The 15096-nt window shown below is 45.9% G+C and overlaps 2 protein-coding genes across 2 annotated transcripts in view; one reads left to right on the forward strand and one right to left on the reverse strand.

Annotated features, from left to right (window-relative positions):
- Window positions 1-7154: 7154 nt before the first annotated feature.
- Window positions 7155-8276, reverse strand: LOC138819696 (uncharacterized). The gene has a single exon (XM_070011202.1). It carries the CDS (start codon window positions 8274-8276, stop codon window positions 7155-7157), a length of 1122 nt encoding a protein of 373 aa, XP_069867303.1.
- A 9-nt stretch (window positions 8277-8285) lies between these two features.
- Window positions 8286-15096, forward strand: part of LOC138819727 (protein Largen-like) — an 88687-nt gene continuing 81876 nt past the window's right edge. Inside the window, exon 1 of the mRNA XM_070011280.1 lies at window positions 8286-8505. Coding sequence (XP_069867381.1) covers window positions 8359-8505 — 147 coding nt within the window. The 5' untranslated portion in view covers window positions 8286-8358. The remainder of the gene's footprint in view (window positions 8506-15096) is intronic.

The following is a 15096-nucleotide window of genomic DNA, read 5'->3' on the forward strand; positions in this document are numbered from 1 at the left end:
GATCTAAGTAATTACATTGACAAAACTAGACTTAACAGAGATCTACTGAATATTTGACCCAGCAGTATCAGAATATACATTCTTCTCAGTAGACCATGGAACATTCTCCAAAATTGATCATATTTTAGATCACAGGAAAACATGTAAAAATTCAAAAATTTGAATTTATTCTCTATGTTCTGTCAGACCACAACACCAAAGACTATCACAGAAAAGTAACTCATGGAGATTGAGCAACATTTTGTTGAATGACCAGTGGTCATTCAGTGAAGAGATTAGAAGGAAAATTCAGACATTTATGAATTTAGTAAAAATGAGCATAGAAATAACAGCTCTCTGGGACACAACTAAGGCAGTACTCAGAGGAAAATTGATAAAACTCAGTGCTTACATCATCAAATTGGAGAAATCTCAAATCAATACTTTAATGATGCACCTCAGGCTCTTTGAAAAACAGAACAAGCCAAACCACATAGCAGCAGATGGAAATAAATAATAAAAATTAAATCAGAAACAAATTAATTAGAGCCTAAAAAACTATAGAGAGAATCAACAAAACAAAGAGTTTGTTCTTTGAATAAATTAATAAAATTGGCATACCCTTTGTAAATCTGAAAAAAGAAGAGCATAGACCCCGATAAATAAAATTAGAGAGTAAAATTGGAACATGATAACAAGAAAAAAGCAAGATTTAGAATATTATAAGAGAATGCTTTGCAAACCTTTATGCCAACCAAATCGGAGAATATAGAAGAAATGGAAGCATTCCAAGAAGATTTAAACCAAACCAACAGACCCATAACAAGTAATGAAATTGAAATGACAATAAAAGACCTCCCAACCAGAAAGCCCAGGACCAGATGGATTAATAGCCAAATTCTGTAAGGCCTTCAAGGAGAATGCATGCCAACACTCCTCAAACTTTTTAATGAAATTGAAAGCAAGAAATCACTACTGAACTTGTTCTATGAGGTCAGCATAACCCTCATCCCAAAACCAGATAGGGACCCTTCAAAGAAAGAGAACTATAGATCCATCTCTTTGATGAACATCAATGCAAAATTTCTCATTACAATTCTGGCCAACGGAATTGAACACCTACCAAAAAAATCATACACTGTGATCAAACAAGATTAAATCCATGGATGCAAAGCAAGCTGGTTCAATATATGCAAGCCAATTAATGTGTTGCTTATTTTTTTTGTCAGTCATGGGGCTTGAACTCTGGGCCTGGGCACTGTCCCCCAGCTCCTTAGCTCAAGGCTAGCATTCTACCACTTGCGCCACAGTGCCACTTCCAGTTTTCTGAGTGGTTTATTGGAGATCAGAGTCTCATGGACTTTCATGCCTGGGCTGACTTTGAACCGAGATCCTGAGATCTCAGCCTCCTGAGTAGCTAGGACTACAGGTGTGAGCCACCAGCGGGCCCCCGCCCCCCAGTTGCAAGTCAATTAACGTAATTCAACATGTCAATAGAAGCAAAGACAAGAACCACATAATCATGTCAACAGATGTAAAGAAAACATTTGAACTGACCCACCACTGCTTAAGTGAAATGCTCTGGAGAAGCTTGGAATCCTTGGAACATTCCTCAATATAATAAAGGCTGTATATGACAAACCCACAGCCAGCATTCTACTTAATAATGAAAATTGAAAACAATTTTCTCTAAAATCAGGAATGAGAAAAGGATGTCCACGCTCTCCATTCCTCTTCAGTATACAACTAGGATTCCTAGCAAGACAATAAGGCAAGAGAAAAACATAAAGGGGATCTAATTAGCCAACGAAGTTAAACTATCCCTTTTTGCAGATGACATGATCCTGTATTTAAAGAACCCTATAGATACCTCCCAAGTTACTTGAGCTTATCTGAATCTTTGGAAAAGAAGCAGGGTATAAAATTAACAGAAAAAAAATCAGTTGCTTTTCTGTATGTCAACAATGAGAAGAGACTGTATTAGCCTTAAAAAATAATAGCTTGGAAATAACAAAAGGCTGAAACAAGGATACAGGCTGACCCATTGTAATAATGAGATGTACATGACACTATCTTAAAAATGAACTTTACAACTTCATGGGGTGGAGAAGGGAAGAGTTGGGGAGGGGGGAGGGAAGGAATGGCTGGGGAAAAACAAAGGAGGAGGTAACAATACCTAATTGGAAAAGTACTCATTACCTTACTCATGTGACTGTAACCCCTCTGTATACTATCTTTACAATAAAAAATATAAAAAAGAAAAAAACTGAAAGGGAAAAAAGTAATAGATGGGAATTAGCTTAACCAAAGATGTGAAGGACCTTACAAAGCTGAAAAAAGAAATTCAAGCAGATTTAAGGAAATGGAAAAACCTTCCATGCACCTGTATTGAAAGATTAACATTGTGAAAATGTATGTACTGCCCAAATCAATTTACAAATTCAATTCAACATCTGCCAAAATTCTAACAACAGTCTCCAAAGCAATCCAAAGATTCATATGCAATAATAAAAGACCCCAAATACCAAAAACAAACAATCCTTAGCAGGAAGAACAGTACTGGAGGAATATCAACACCAAACTTCAAACTATTACAAAGACATAGGAATAAAAACAACTTGGTAATGCCATAAGAACAGGGCTGAGGACCTATGGAACAGAAGACCCAGAAATGAACCCACAGAACTAGAGCCACCTAATATTTGATAAGGGAGCCAAAAGCACAAGTTGGAAGAGAGCTTATTTAACAAATGCTGCTAAAAAAAAACAAAAACAAAAAAACAAAAAAATGATGCTGGCAAAATTGGCTAAACAAATGCAAAAACTCAAGCTAGGTCTTTATATATTACCCTGCACCAGAATCATTTCCAAATCGATCAAAAACCTTAATGTAAGTCCAGATAGGATGAAACTATTACAGGAAGAAATAAAGGAAACACTAGGGCTTCTTGGAATGGGTCAAAACTTCCTAAGATCAGATCCAGAAACACAATATATCAAAGAAAGACTGGATGAATGGGATTGCATCAAACTGAAGAGTTTCTGCATGGCAAAGGACATAACTGGCAAGATAAACAAAGCGCACAGAACGGGAGAAGATCTTTACTAGCTGTGCATCAGACAAGGGCTTCATAGCTAGAATGTACTTAGAACCCAAAAAATTAACCCCCCAAAAACAAATCCTTAAAGAAAACAACCCAATTAATAAATGGACTAAAGATTTAAAGAGAGGCATCTCAGAAGAACTAAGAATGACCAATAGACACATGAAGAAATGTTCTACATCTCTGGTCATCAAGGAAATGCAAATCCAAAGAACATTAAGATTCCACCTTACCTCCAGTTAGAAAGGCTATTATCAAGAGAACTAACAATAACAAATGCTGGTGGGGATGTGGACAAAAGGGAACGCGATTACATATTGTTGAAAATGTAAACTTGTTCAACCACTCTGAAAAGCAGTGTAGAAATTCTTCAGAAAACTAAAAATAGAGCTTCCTTATAACCTAATAATTTCAGTCCTGGCAATTCATGGAAATAACCACAAGCAAGTCCACACTAAAGCTACCAACACAACCATGTTCACTGAGCATTATTTCCCTTAGCCAAGATATGGAATCAGCTCAGATGCTCCTCAGTCGACAAATAGCTCAAGAAAATATGGTATATACACAATGGAATTCTAGTCCCCCATCAAAAAGAATGACATGGCACATTTTGTAAGGAACTGGAAAGACTTAGAGAAAATCATATTAAATAAAATTAGTGAGTCTCAAAGAAACATAGGTTGCATGCTTTTCCTCATTTGTTGTAACTAGCAAGTGCCTATAAATCTACACAAAAACACACTGAATTGTAAAAGAGAATAAAAATACACTTAGATATGATTAATTATACAGGACTCCAGACGTATTCACACAATGAGACAAAGGTGGGTATTCTTAGGACAGAAACACAAAGGCTCAATAGCTATTTGCATATGCTCATATAAGATTACATATATATATATATATATATATATATATATATATTGTTTTTGTTTTTGTTCCCTGGACCTTTTGGGTTGTATGCAAGTTTATCTGTTTGGGGGAGGGCAAAGGGGGGTGAACATATGCAGCAGTGATACTAGACACTATGTTGAAAGTGAATCATACAAGTTTGTGAGAGGAGGGAGTGAAGAACTAGTAGAGAGAGAGGAAAAGGGTGACATAGTTCAAATAGAAAGGTGCTCATTACCTGACTTCTGTAACTGTAGCCCCTCGGTACACCACCTTCACCGTAACAACTTCAAAAATTCCTGATAAGGTAATCAAAACGTTTAATAGGTCAAATAAATAAATCATGTGATAGCAAAACTTTGTGTTTAAACATTCAGATCACATTTAGTAATCCCTTAACCAATATTCACATACAATATGTAGCTTTCATTACAATAGCAGATGATACTTTGTGTTTGTTATTTTAAAATTATGTCAGTACTACAGGATTTCCTCCTGAAAGTTGATTTTAGGGGTTAGACATACACATATATCATATATACATTTTGCACACATCACACACAAACATACTTGAAAATACTGATAAGGGCTTATAACTGATGGAACTGAAGATGATCACCTGTAATCAGTAGGTGACTTCATCAAATCACCAGGTAATCTACTATAAAACCTGAAGTATAATGAATAATGATGTAAAAAAGAAAAAAATAATGTACAATTAGTTTATTAAAGATTCTTCTTCATTTAGAAATCTATGATTTGAGATCTATGATTTTGTCTGTTTCCCATATGATTTTGGTTTGTACTCCGCTTCAGATAGCTATAGTTCATAAATACATTTAAAGAGAGACTCATTACAAGAGTGTGTGTGTGTGTGTGTGTGTGTGTGTGTGTGTGTGTGTGTGTGTGTGTCATGAGGCTTGAACTCAGGGCCTGGACGCTATTCCTGAGCCTTTTTTTTCTCAAGGCTAGTGCACTACCACTTTGAGCCACTCTGCCACTGGTTTTCTGAGCTAAGTGTCTCACAGACTGTTGGGGCTTGCCTTGAACTGTGATGCTCAGATCTCAGCTGCTTAAGCAGCTAGGATTACAAGGGTGAGCCACCAAGGCCTGGCCTGTAGACAGGCTATGGTTCTTCTAGTGCTTTCCTGTGTCACTGGTGACTATAGTGCATCCACAACCACACTCAGCCATTGATTAACATGGAGGGTGGTAAATGTTTATGCCCAGACTGGCTTTGACCCCAAATCCTCTGATTTCCTCTCTCCCAAGCAGCTAGGTTGAAAGGTTTGAGCCAACTTGCACAAAGAACTTTTCCACTTTTAGTTGGCTTGCTCTTTTGATTTAGTAGCCGCAGTGATGTCATAGGGGGACAGGTTTTTGTTGTTGTTTAATCTTTTGTGAAGGAGATGGAAAGTAGCATAGGCATGTTCTTATATTTTGAGATTATTTTTGTCACTGGAGAAGAAAATATTGCTACCTTTTCTCCTGTCTATCATTCTGCTATAAGCTACTTTGAGTTTTCCAAGTTTCCTTATTCTTCTGTTGAGAGTCAAAAATTGAAATGTAGACAAGCCATCTTTTCCTCCCATTAGGTGATGCCATTTCTGGCCATTTACCTTTGTGCAGATATGAAATAATAAGATATGAAATTATGCGGAATTTCTAGTGTGGGTATGTTAAGACCTAGTTTTCCTCCTACAGCTTTATAAAGAACTGCAAGAGGCAGGCATGGTTGGTGGCTCACACCTGTAATCCCAGCTAATTGCAGGAGGCTGAGATCAGACGATCAAGGTGTGAGTACAGACCAGGCAGAGAAATCCTGGAAACCCCATCTCAAATTATCCGGAAAAAAATGTTGGACTGTGGTGTCACAAGTGATGGAGCTCTAGTCATGACTGAGAAAGCTCCGTGAGAATTGGAGGCCTGAGTTCGAGACCTAATACCAGCACAAAACAAAGAGAATAAAGAAGAACCTGAAGAGGTAAAGCAAGCTCAAGAAAACCTACTGGCAACACAAGCACACTACTTCTTTACCTGTCCCAGCATGTTTTTCTGTTCTCCACTGGCTCACCACAACGTGTCTGACCACTTTGGTACTTCGTAGCATGCTCTTCTGTCTTTTCCTTGACATTATATTTGACTTCGAACTTTCCAATGCATTTGTTGAGTGCTGTGCTGCTTTCTCTTACTACCACTTCCCAACGTCTCTCTTTTCTTCTATTCTCCTTCTTCTTCCTCATTCCAAAGACAGCTTCCAGAACCATCATCCAGACCCAGGATTCCCAGCAGAGCAGTGAGTAGGTGTGGCGAGGAGGGTGTAAAGGTTTCCTCCATCTCTGGGGAGGGTCCTGAGGTCTCCACAGTGTGACAAGCACCGCACCACGACTCCTGCTGCGGCGATGATGATGGTGATGATGATGGTGATGATGATGATGGTGGTGATGATGATGGTGATGATGATGGTGATGATGATGGTGATGATGGTGATGATGATGATGGTGATGATGATGATGGTGATGATGATGATGATGGTGATGATGATGATGATGGTGAGATGGTGATGATGGTGATGATGATGGTGATGATGGTGATGATGGTGATGATGGTGATGATGGTGATGATGGTCGTGATGATGATGATGGTGATGATGATGGTGATGATGATGATGATGGTGATGATGATGATGATGATGATGATGATGGGGATGATGATGATGATGATGGCGGTGGTGATGGTGGTGGTGATGATGATGATGATGATGATGGTGATGATGATGATGATGGTGAGATGGTGATGATGATGATGATGATGATGGTGATGATGTGATGATGGTGAGATGGTGATGATGATGATGATGATGATGATGGTGATGATGATGGTGATGATGATGATGATGATGATGATGATGATGATGATGATGGGGATGATGATGATGATGATGGCGGTGGTGATGGTGGTGGTGATGATGATGATGATGATGATAATGATAATGATAAGAGAAAGAAGCCTATGAGGAAATGATTTAAGGCAGCCAGAGCGAGGGCCTGAATTCAATCCCCAGCACTATTAAAAATCTCGAAACAATCACACACATACACACTGCTAGATGGTGCTACAAGATTCGGTAGGCCCCCTCCCCCCCAGCCCGCCTAGGAGGGCAGCGGAAGTAGTAACTCAACATGGACAGAAAGTTCGAGCAGCGCCACTCCTGTCGGGAGGGGCTCTGGTGACCCCAGGCTCTGTGGGATCGCAGCCCGTGTCCTCGGGTCTCAGGAGCACAGGTGAAAGGTCAGGGGTCGGGGCCCAGGGGACGCAGGAGGCAGGGGCTCGACCTCCGCGGGTGTCGCCGGCGCCGCGGGGCCCACGGGGCCCGGAGTTCGGCCGCCCGGCGGCGCTGCGGGGCTGAGCGCGGGGCTGAGAGCGGGGCTGAGCGCGGGGCTGAGCGCGGGGCTGAGCGCGGGGACGGACGGACCTGAGCTGGCAGCAGCCTGGAGGGCGGGGGTCCAGGGTGGGGTCCCGGGGAGGGGCGCCAGGAGGGGATTCCGGGCGGGGGTCGGGGGCGCTGGGAGGGGGTTCCGGGCGGGGGTCGGGGGGCGCCGGGCGGGGGTCCCGGGTGGGGGTCCCAGGCGGGGGTCCCAGGAGGGGGTCGGGGGTCCCAGGCGGGGGTCGGGGGTCCCAGGCGGGGGTCCCAGGCGAGGGTCTCAGGCGGGGTTCGGGGGTCCCAGGCGAGGGGCGCGGGTCCCAGGCGGGAGGCGGGGGTCCCGGGCGGGGGTCCCGGGCGGGGGTCGGGGGTCCCAGGCGGGGGTCGGGGGGGTCCCGGGTGGGGTCCCGGGCGGGGGTCGGGAGGTCCCGGGCGGGGGTCGGGGGTCCCAGGCGGGGGTCGGGGGGGTCCCGGGTGGGGTCCCGGGCGGGGGTCGGGTGGTCCCGGGCGGGGGTCGGAGGTCCCGGGCGGGGGTCGGGAGGTCCCGGGCGGGGGTCGGGGGGTCCCGGGCGGGGGTCCCGGGCGGGGGTCGGGGGGTCCCGGGCGGGGGTCCCGGGCGGGGGTCCCGGGCGGGGGTCCCGGGCGGGGGTCCGGGCCCGGCCCGGCGAGCGCGCGCGGCGGCGGCGGCGGAGGCGCAGGCGCAGGCGCGCGGCGGGCCGGGCTGCAGCCGCGGGAGCTCCGCGCCCAGCGCCACGCCGCGCCGCGCCTCCGCCGGAGAGAGCGCGGCCGCCGGCCCGGGCCCCGCCGGCCCCCGCCGGCCCCGGCCCCGGCCCCGGGCGCCCCCCGCCGCTGCCCGCGGGAGCACCGGCGAGCATGAGGGGGAGCCCGGGCGCCCGACCCCGGGGCGCGCCGCAGCCCGGGCTCCGTCGGTCCTGACGCGCCCGCCTGCGCCCGAGAATGTCAGCCCCGTCCCGGGGGCCCCCGCCCGCGTCCCCGCCGCCCGCCGCCGGCCGAGCCCGGGTGAAGGAGCAGATCCGGATCATCGTGGAGGACCTGGAACTGGTCCTGGGCGACCTGAAGGACGTGGCCAGAGAACTGAAGGAGGTGAGGACGGGGAGAGCGGGAGACAGACAGACAGAGAGAGAGAGAGAGCGAGAGAGAGAGAGAGACAGAGACAGAGACAGAGACAGAGACAGAGACAGAGAGACAGAGACAGAGAGAGACAGAGACAGAGACAGAGACAGAGACAGAGACAGAGACAGAGACAGAGAGACAGAGACAGAGAGAGACAGAGAGAGAGACAGAGAGACAGACAGACAGAGAGACAGACAGAGACAGACAGACACAGAGAGAGACACAGAGAGAGACACAAGAAAGAGATACACACAGAGAGACAGAGAGATAGAGACAGAGAGAGCGGGAGGGAGAGACAGACAGAGACCGAGACGAGAGATAAGAGAGACAGACAGACAGCGCGCGCCGGCGCCCCTGGCCGTCTGGGCAGCGCCGCTCGGGACGGCCGGGTCTCCAAACTCGCGGCCCGGCCCCGGCCCCGGCCCCGCGCGGGCGGCCGCTGCGGTTCTGGTTTTAATCCAGAAGAAATCAACTAGTGCCGCGGGTCGCGGAGTGGGGTGCGGGGCCTCCGCGCCAGGGTGGGGCCGGGGTTCGCCGGGGGCGTGTCCCCGAGAGTGCGCGGGACCCCGGAGCCGGCGCCGCCCCAGCCCGCGCCGCCCCAGCCCGCGGGACCCGGAGCCCGCGCCACCCCAGCCCGCGCCGCCCCAGCCGCGGGGACCCGGAGCCCGCGCCGCCCCAGCCCGCGCCGCCCCAGCCGCGGGGACCCGGAGCCCGCGCCGCCCCAGCCGCGGGGACCCGGAGCCCGCGCCGCCTCCCCAGCCCGCGGGCGAGTCGCGGCTTGCGGGCACCCCGTCCCCCAGGGGCAGGAGCTTTGGGCTCCGGGCGGGCGGGGGGCGGGAGACCCCGGTGCCCCTTGCTTCCCGATCCCTGCTGGGAAGGAGGGGCCTGGGCCGCGGGCGGGCGGCGCGGGCTTCCCCACGGGCGCCACTCGACCGGCTGCGCTCTGCTCCGACGCCTTCACCTTCTTGGCTTTGGGAGGCAGCGGCCCCTTCCCTCCGCCCGCCACTTCCTGAGCCTGAGGAGTAGGGCTGCAGGGTGTGCGGGTGTGTGTGTGTGCATGTGTGTGTATGTGTGTGTGCGGGTGTGTGCATGTGCGGGTATGTGTGTGTGCGGGTGTGTGCATGTGCGGGTGTGTGCATGTGCAGGTGTGTGCATGTGCGTGTGTGTATGTGTGTGTGCGGGTGTGTTCATATGCGTGTGTGTGCGTGTGCATGTGCATGTATGCGGATGTGCCTGTGTGTGAGGGTATGTGTGCGAGTGTGTACGTGCGTGTGCACGCATGTGTGTGAGGGTATGTGTGCGCGTGTGTATGTGTACATGTGCGTGCGTGTGTGTGCATGCGTATGTGTGGGTGTGCGGGCGTGTGCATGTGCATGTATGCGGATGTGCCTGTGTGTGAGCGTATTGTGCGCCTGTGTGCATGTGTACGTGCGTGTGCGCGTTTGTGTGCGTGTGCGTGCACGTGTGTGCATGCGCATGTGCGCGCGCGTGCATATGTACGGGTGCGCGTGCATGTGTGCGTGCACGTGTGTGCGTGTGCAAGTGTGCGCGTGCGCGTGTGCGTGTGCATGTGTGTGCGTGCGCGTCTGTGTGCGCGTCTGCCATCTTGTCATTTACATCCTTGCTCTTGGGAATGTGGACTTGGCCCCCTCCTGTCCCACGCCCGCCATCGGTTGTCCGCTGTCCGCTGTCGGCTGTCTGATGCCTGCCGTCCACTGTCCGCCGTCCGCTGTCCGGCCCCCTCCCGTCCCACGCCCGCCGTCCGCCGTCCGCTGTCGCCCATGGCTCTCCCGCGTGGATGAAGAGAAGGGAGTTCTCAGCGCTGGAGCCCAGCGCTTCGCCGCCGCTCTGCCCGGAGCGGGGGTCAGGCCAGGCTGGACGGGGCTCAGGTGAGGCCGGGCTGCCTTGGGGGCCTCCTGAAGAGGGCGGCCGGGTCCAGCCCGTCCCAGCCCAGCCCAATCCCAGCCCAGTCCCGTCCCAGCCAGGCCCAGCCCAGCCCTGTCCCAGCCCGGCCCAGGCCCAGCACACGATCCCACCCCCAGATGGACTTGGGGCGCACTGGTGACACAGCCTGCCTTCTGGTTGTGCCATGCCTCTGCACCCCGGCGGTGGTAGTGCTCGCCGGCTCTGGCGGAGAACAGAGATGGCCTCCCAGTCCAAATCCGACCTGCAACCTGGGGCTTCAAGCCAGGCCGGGGGCCTTGGGATCGTGGGACTACTGGCCATTTGGGTTATTGATCACAAGGAGTTTTTGCTCCTGTAATTCCCAACCCGAATTTGGGTCATTTACTCCACAAACTGAACTGCACTGTGTGTGTGTGTGTGTGTGTGTGTGTGTGTGTGTGCGCGCGCGCGCGCGCCAAGTTTAAAATCGGGTTGAATGTTCCAGTCCTTCCTGATTCTGTCTGTGGCAGTAACCAGGAGCTAATTACCACTAAGGTCCTGAGAGTAGTGGTGGTTGACACAGAAGCGGACATAATATTTGCATTTTCAGGGCTTCTCCAGGGTTATTCTTTAATACTCGGTTGAAAGGTGGAGGACTGTGAATTGAAAGTCAAGTCTGAAGATGTGGTTTCTTTATTTTCTGGGTGAAACGTTTGGCAAGCAGTGTTTTCCTTCACAGCCTGATGGAGGTTTAAAAGCTGTCCATTCTTTTGGCTCGATCATGTTTGGTCCATGTGGAAGTTTTTAAGGTGGGGAGGTGGGGTATCTATCTACATCAGTATGGTGGCACATTTATTTTCTTCTCCAGCCTGAGATTAAGAGAAAGGGTAATCAAAATCCTGCAGCTACCTTCCCTACTTCCTTAGGTTTCCTGTCCTTTCTCTCAGTACTTTGGACAGAAAAAATAACGAGCAAGTTGTGACACATAGGAAAAAGAGGATACAAAGTCAGGGCTTTGCTGTGCACCATTATTCTATGGACATCTGGAGACTAGTCAGGTCTACAGGAAAATATCTAACCTCTCTCTAGGGCCTGTTGTTCCTGTGTCTTCCTTTATTTCATTGCAAGATATAAGTAAGGGAGCCTGTTGATCTCTCTGTACTTTCCATTATTTTGAGATCTTTATCCAGAAAAGTAAGCAATTTCTGAAGGAATAAAAACGCGTAAGTATTGCACACCAAATATATGAAGAGACCTGAGCAGTTAGACACTCAATTTCTACTTGATGTTTTGGAATTTTCATTGACTACCAGAGCCTATTCTAGTAAAAAAAAATCTCAAAATTGAAAGTAAAATGTACCAAAGATAAGTGATGCAGTGTTATTGCTGATCACATTGGGATCGTATTGACCATCATGGGTTTCAACTTGGAAATGCATAATCTCTGACTGGACCCCAAAGCCCTAGTTATTAATAGATTATGAATGGGAGTTATTTGGAGAACAGTGTATTTACAGGGCAGGCTTAACCTCTGACACCTTGCAGCTGTCCAGCATTTATCTGTTCTGGAGAATGCTTCCTATGTGACTGAACATGCCTTTCATGTGTCTCTGAAGAAGAGAACAACTGAAAATTTGTACACTGCAAAGCTTATTGCTGTGAGAAGTAACAAATTATAAGAATCAGTGACTTAGAAATGTACAATTGATTTATCAATGGTCACATTTAATACTGTGGCATTTATAATGGCATTTAGTTTTACTTCAAGTCTAACAGCTTATATCACATGTAATATAATTCTAATAAGAAATTATAATTATATGATGGCTGTTGCTTTGCTTTTAAACCTCATGTAAATTAAGCCATAATATAAAATAGGAATGAGCTCTTATTAATTTAAAATGAAATTAAAGATAAATGGTTATGACTGGATTAATATGTCTATCAATATATAGTATTTTTCTCAATCCTATTAAAGTTCACCTTTTAATTTTTTCCTTACCTTTGCATAAATTTCTGCACCAACACTATTGGATATTATTTAAAGTTAATTTAATATTACTTTTCTTTATAACCCTTTGAATTATAGTTACTCATCTGAACTCAGACATGACGGTAGATATGAACATTGCAGTAGCTATTAGAAACATGATAATAATGAGAAACATAATAACAAAACAGCACTATACATAGCAAGAAAAGTTGTAATTGCAAATGCCTTAGTAGTTATTGAGTTAGAATTATTTAACCAGTTATATTTGAATTGTCTACTGGCAGAAGAGAAATATGATTTTCAGAAAAGATAAGGGCAGTCGTGTTCTACCCCTTATAATTGAGTAAAGCTTCACATGGCGAGTTTTCAGATAGTAAAGTACTTGCTTTTCATGATATAATGGGAAATAAATATATAATATATTCCTATAGTCCATTCTCCCTTCTCCTACTAAGATGAATATGTCATTTATGGTGTCATTAGACTCAAAAGTTTATTTGGGGGATACATATATTCTGTGTTTAATAAGGCATTTAAACTTAAAAAGCATTACTGCTGTTACTGGCCAATTTAATATGGGGTTAGCTGAAAATCATTCACTATGCAGCCATTTGCATATGCTTAGTGATGTAGCACTCCTGTGGTTTAAAAAAAGTAAATTTTTTTAAAAAGCCAAATATGAGCTTTATACTTTTTCCATATTTTCATGGTTAACATAAGGGGACCCATGCCATACACAGATCACATATCCAAACATTGTAACTACTCAAGACTTCCCTAAAGGTTTGTAAAAACAGTCAATACAGAATGGTGTTGAATTGTTCTGTAACATTTGAAGACAATATTTGAAGACGTAAGTGAATAGACAACAACACTGTAATACATGTTTTACATGTATTAGTAGATGTAAATTTAATATTAACACATGTAAATTCACTAATAGATGTAATACATGTTTATTTTACTTCACATTGAAGAAGTTAATAAATCCTAGTGAAATTCTGGAGGGTTTTGAATACCATAACTGGTATAGAAGGTATTGGAGATGCTTTTATACTAAGAAATTTAGAAATAAAACGATTATTATTTTGTTTTTGCTGGTTGGGGTTTCGTGTCAGGGTGCAGGCATTACTCTGAGCTCTCTTCCTCAAGGCTGGCGCTCTGTCATTGCAGTCATAGCTACACCTCTGGAATTGTGCTGGTAAATTGGAGATAGCAATCTCATGGACTTCTCTACCTGAGATTGTTTGGAACTGTGATCCTCAGATCTCAGCTCCCGAGTAGCTAGGATTATAGGAATGAGCCACTGGCTCATTGATTTAAAAACAAATCTGTATTTTATTATGTTTATATATATATATATTTGTCGGTTGTGGGGCTTGAACTCTGGGCCTGGGCGCTGTCCCTCAGCTCTTCAGCTCAAGGCTAGCACTCTACCACGAGCTACAGCGCCACTTCCAGCTTTTTCTGCTTACGTGGTGCTGAGGAATCAAACCCAGGGCCTCATACATGCAAGGCAAGCACTCTACCACTGAGCCACTTTCCCAGCCCATATGTTATATATTTTATTATGATTATTAAAAAAATAATCAAATAATCTGACATCTTTGATAGCAATTTGCTTGCTTTTTGCTGAAGATTTCTTTTGCATGAAATGTTTAGTTATGAAATTGGAGATACTAATGGTTGGACAGAGAGAGAGATCTGAATCTCTACTAAACAGACTTTATTTGAAAACAGAATTCATTATTGCCTCAACATAATTTTCTCTTAGTTTATAATGTTTATAAACATGAACATATAGCATTTTCATGTTAAGTAAAAATATTATGAATTGAAAAATCATTAATGTACATATATAGTTCTTATAGAATGGTGAGTATAGTTAGCTCTTATAACGTAATTATTATACTATATATAAAGTAATTACATATGTAACCTTTTTGAAAGTCTTTGTAGGTAGACCAAACTCTTAGAGAGTGCAAGTTAAGATGGGAGTGTTTTGGTCAGGGACTACTGCTCAGTGATGGCACTTCCAAAAATTAGCAGATGCTCGACGTGGCACTTAGCTGGAAAGCACTCATGATTTTTTTCTGTAATGTTGGCAAAATAAATAGGTTAAACCTTAGTTTAGTATTAAGAAACCTGATGAGCAATAGGAAAGTCTGATCTGGGGTTTTTGTAAATAGAATTAACAATCATCTGCAAATTATTTTACATTTAAATGTGACTTCCATAGTGAGGTGCAAGCGTATCTCTGTAGATTATTGCTCTGGGAAAGCCCAAGTAATGTTTTTGGTTAATGAGTCTAGGCATATAAAACTCATTACTAGAGTGAATTATAGAATAATTTCTAGTTTCAAGCTATAAAGTTATAAATGAATGAAGAATGAATGAAAATTAGCTGGATAGGAGTAGGAGTAACTGTTTTTAACGTGTGTGTGTGTCTATGTGTCTATGCGTGCATGTACATCAGTCCTAGGGCTTGAACTCAGGGCCTGAACACTATTCCTGAGCTCTTTTGCTCAAAGCTTTTGTTCTCCCATGTGAGCCACAGCTCTACTTCTGGAGTTTTGGTGGTTAATTGAAGATAAGAGTCCCAGGGATGGTCCAGGCTGGCTTTGAGCTGCAATCCTCAGGTATCAGCCTCCTGAGTAAGATTATAGATGTGAGCCACAGGAGCC

Source organism: Dipodomys merriami, unplaced genomic scaffold (genome assembly GCF_024711535.1).
Source record: "Dipodomys merriami isolate MVZ:Mamm:240054 unplaced genomic scaffold, mDipMer1.0.p SCAF_81, whole genome shotgun sequence".
Classification (NCBI taxonomy): Eukaryota; Metazoa; Chordata; class Mammalia; order Rodentia; family Heteromyidae; genus Dipodomys; species Dipodomys merriami.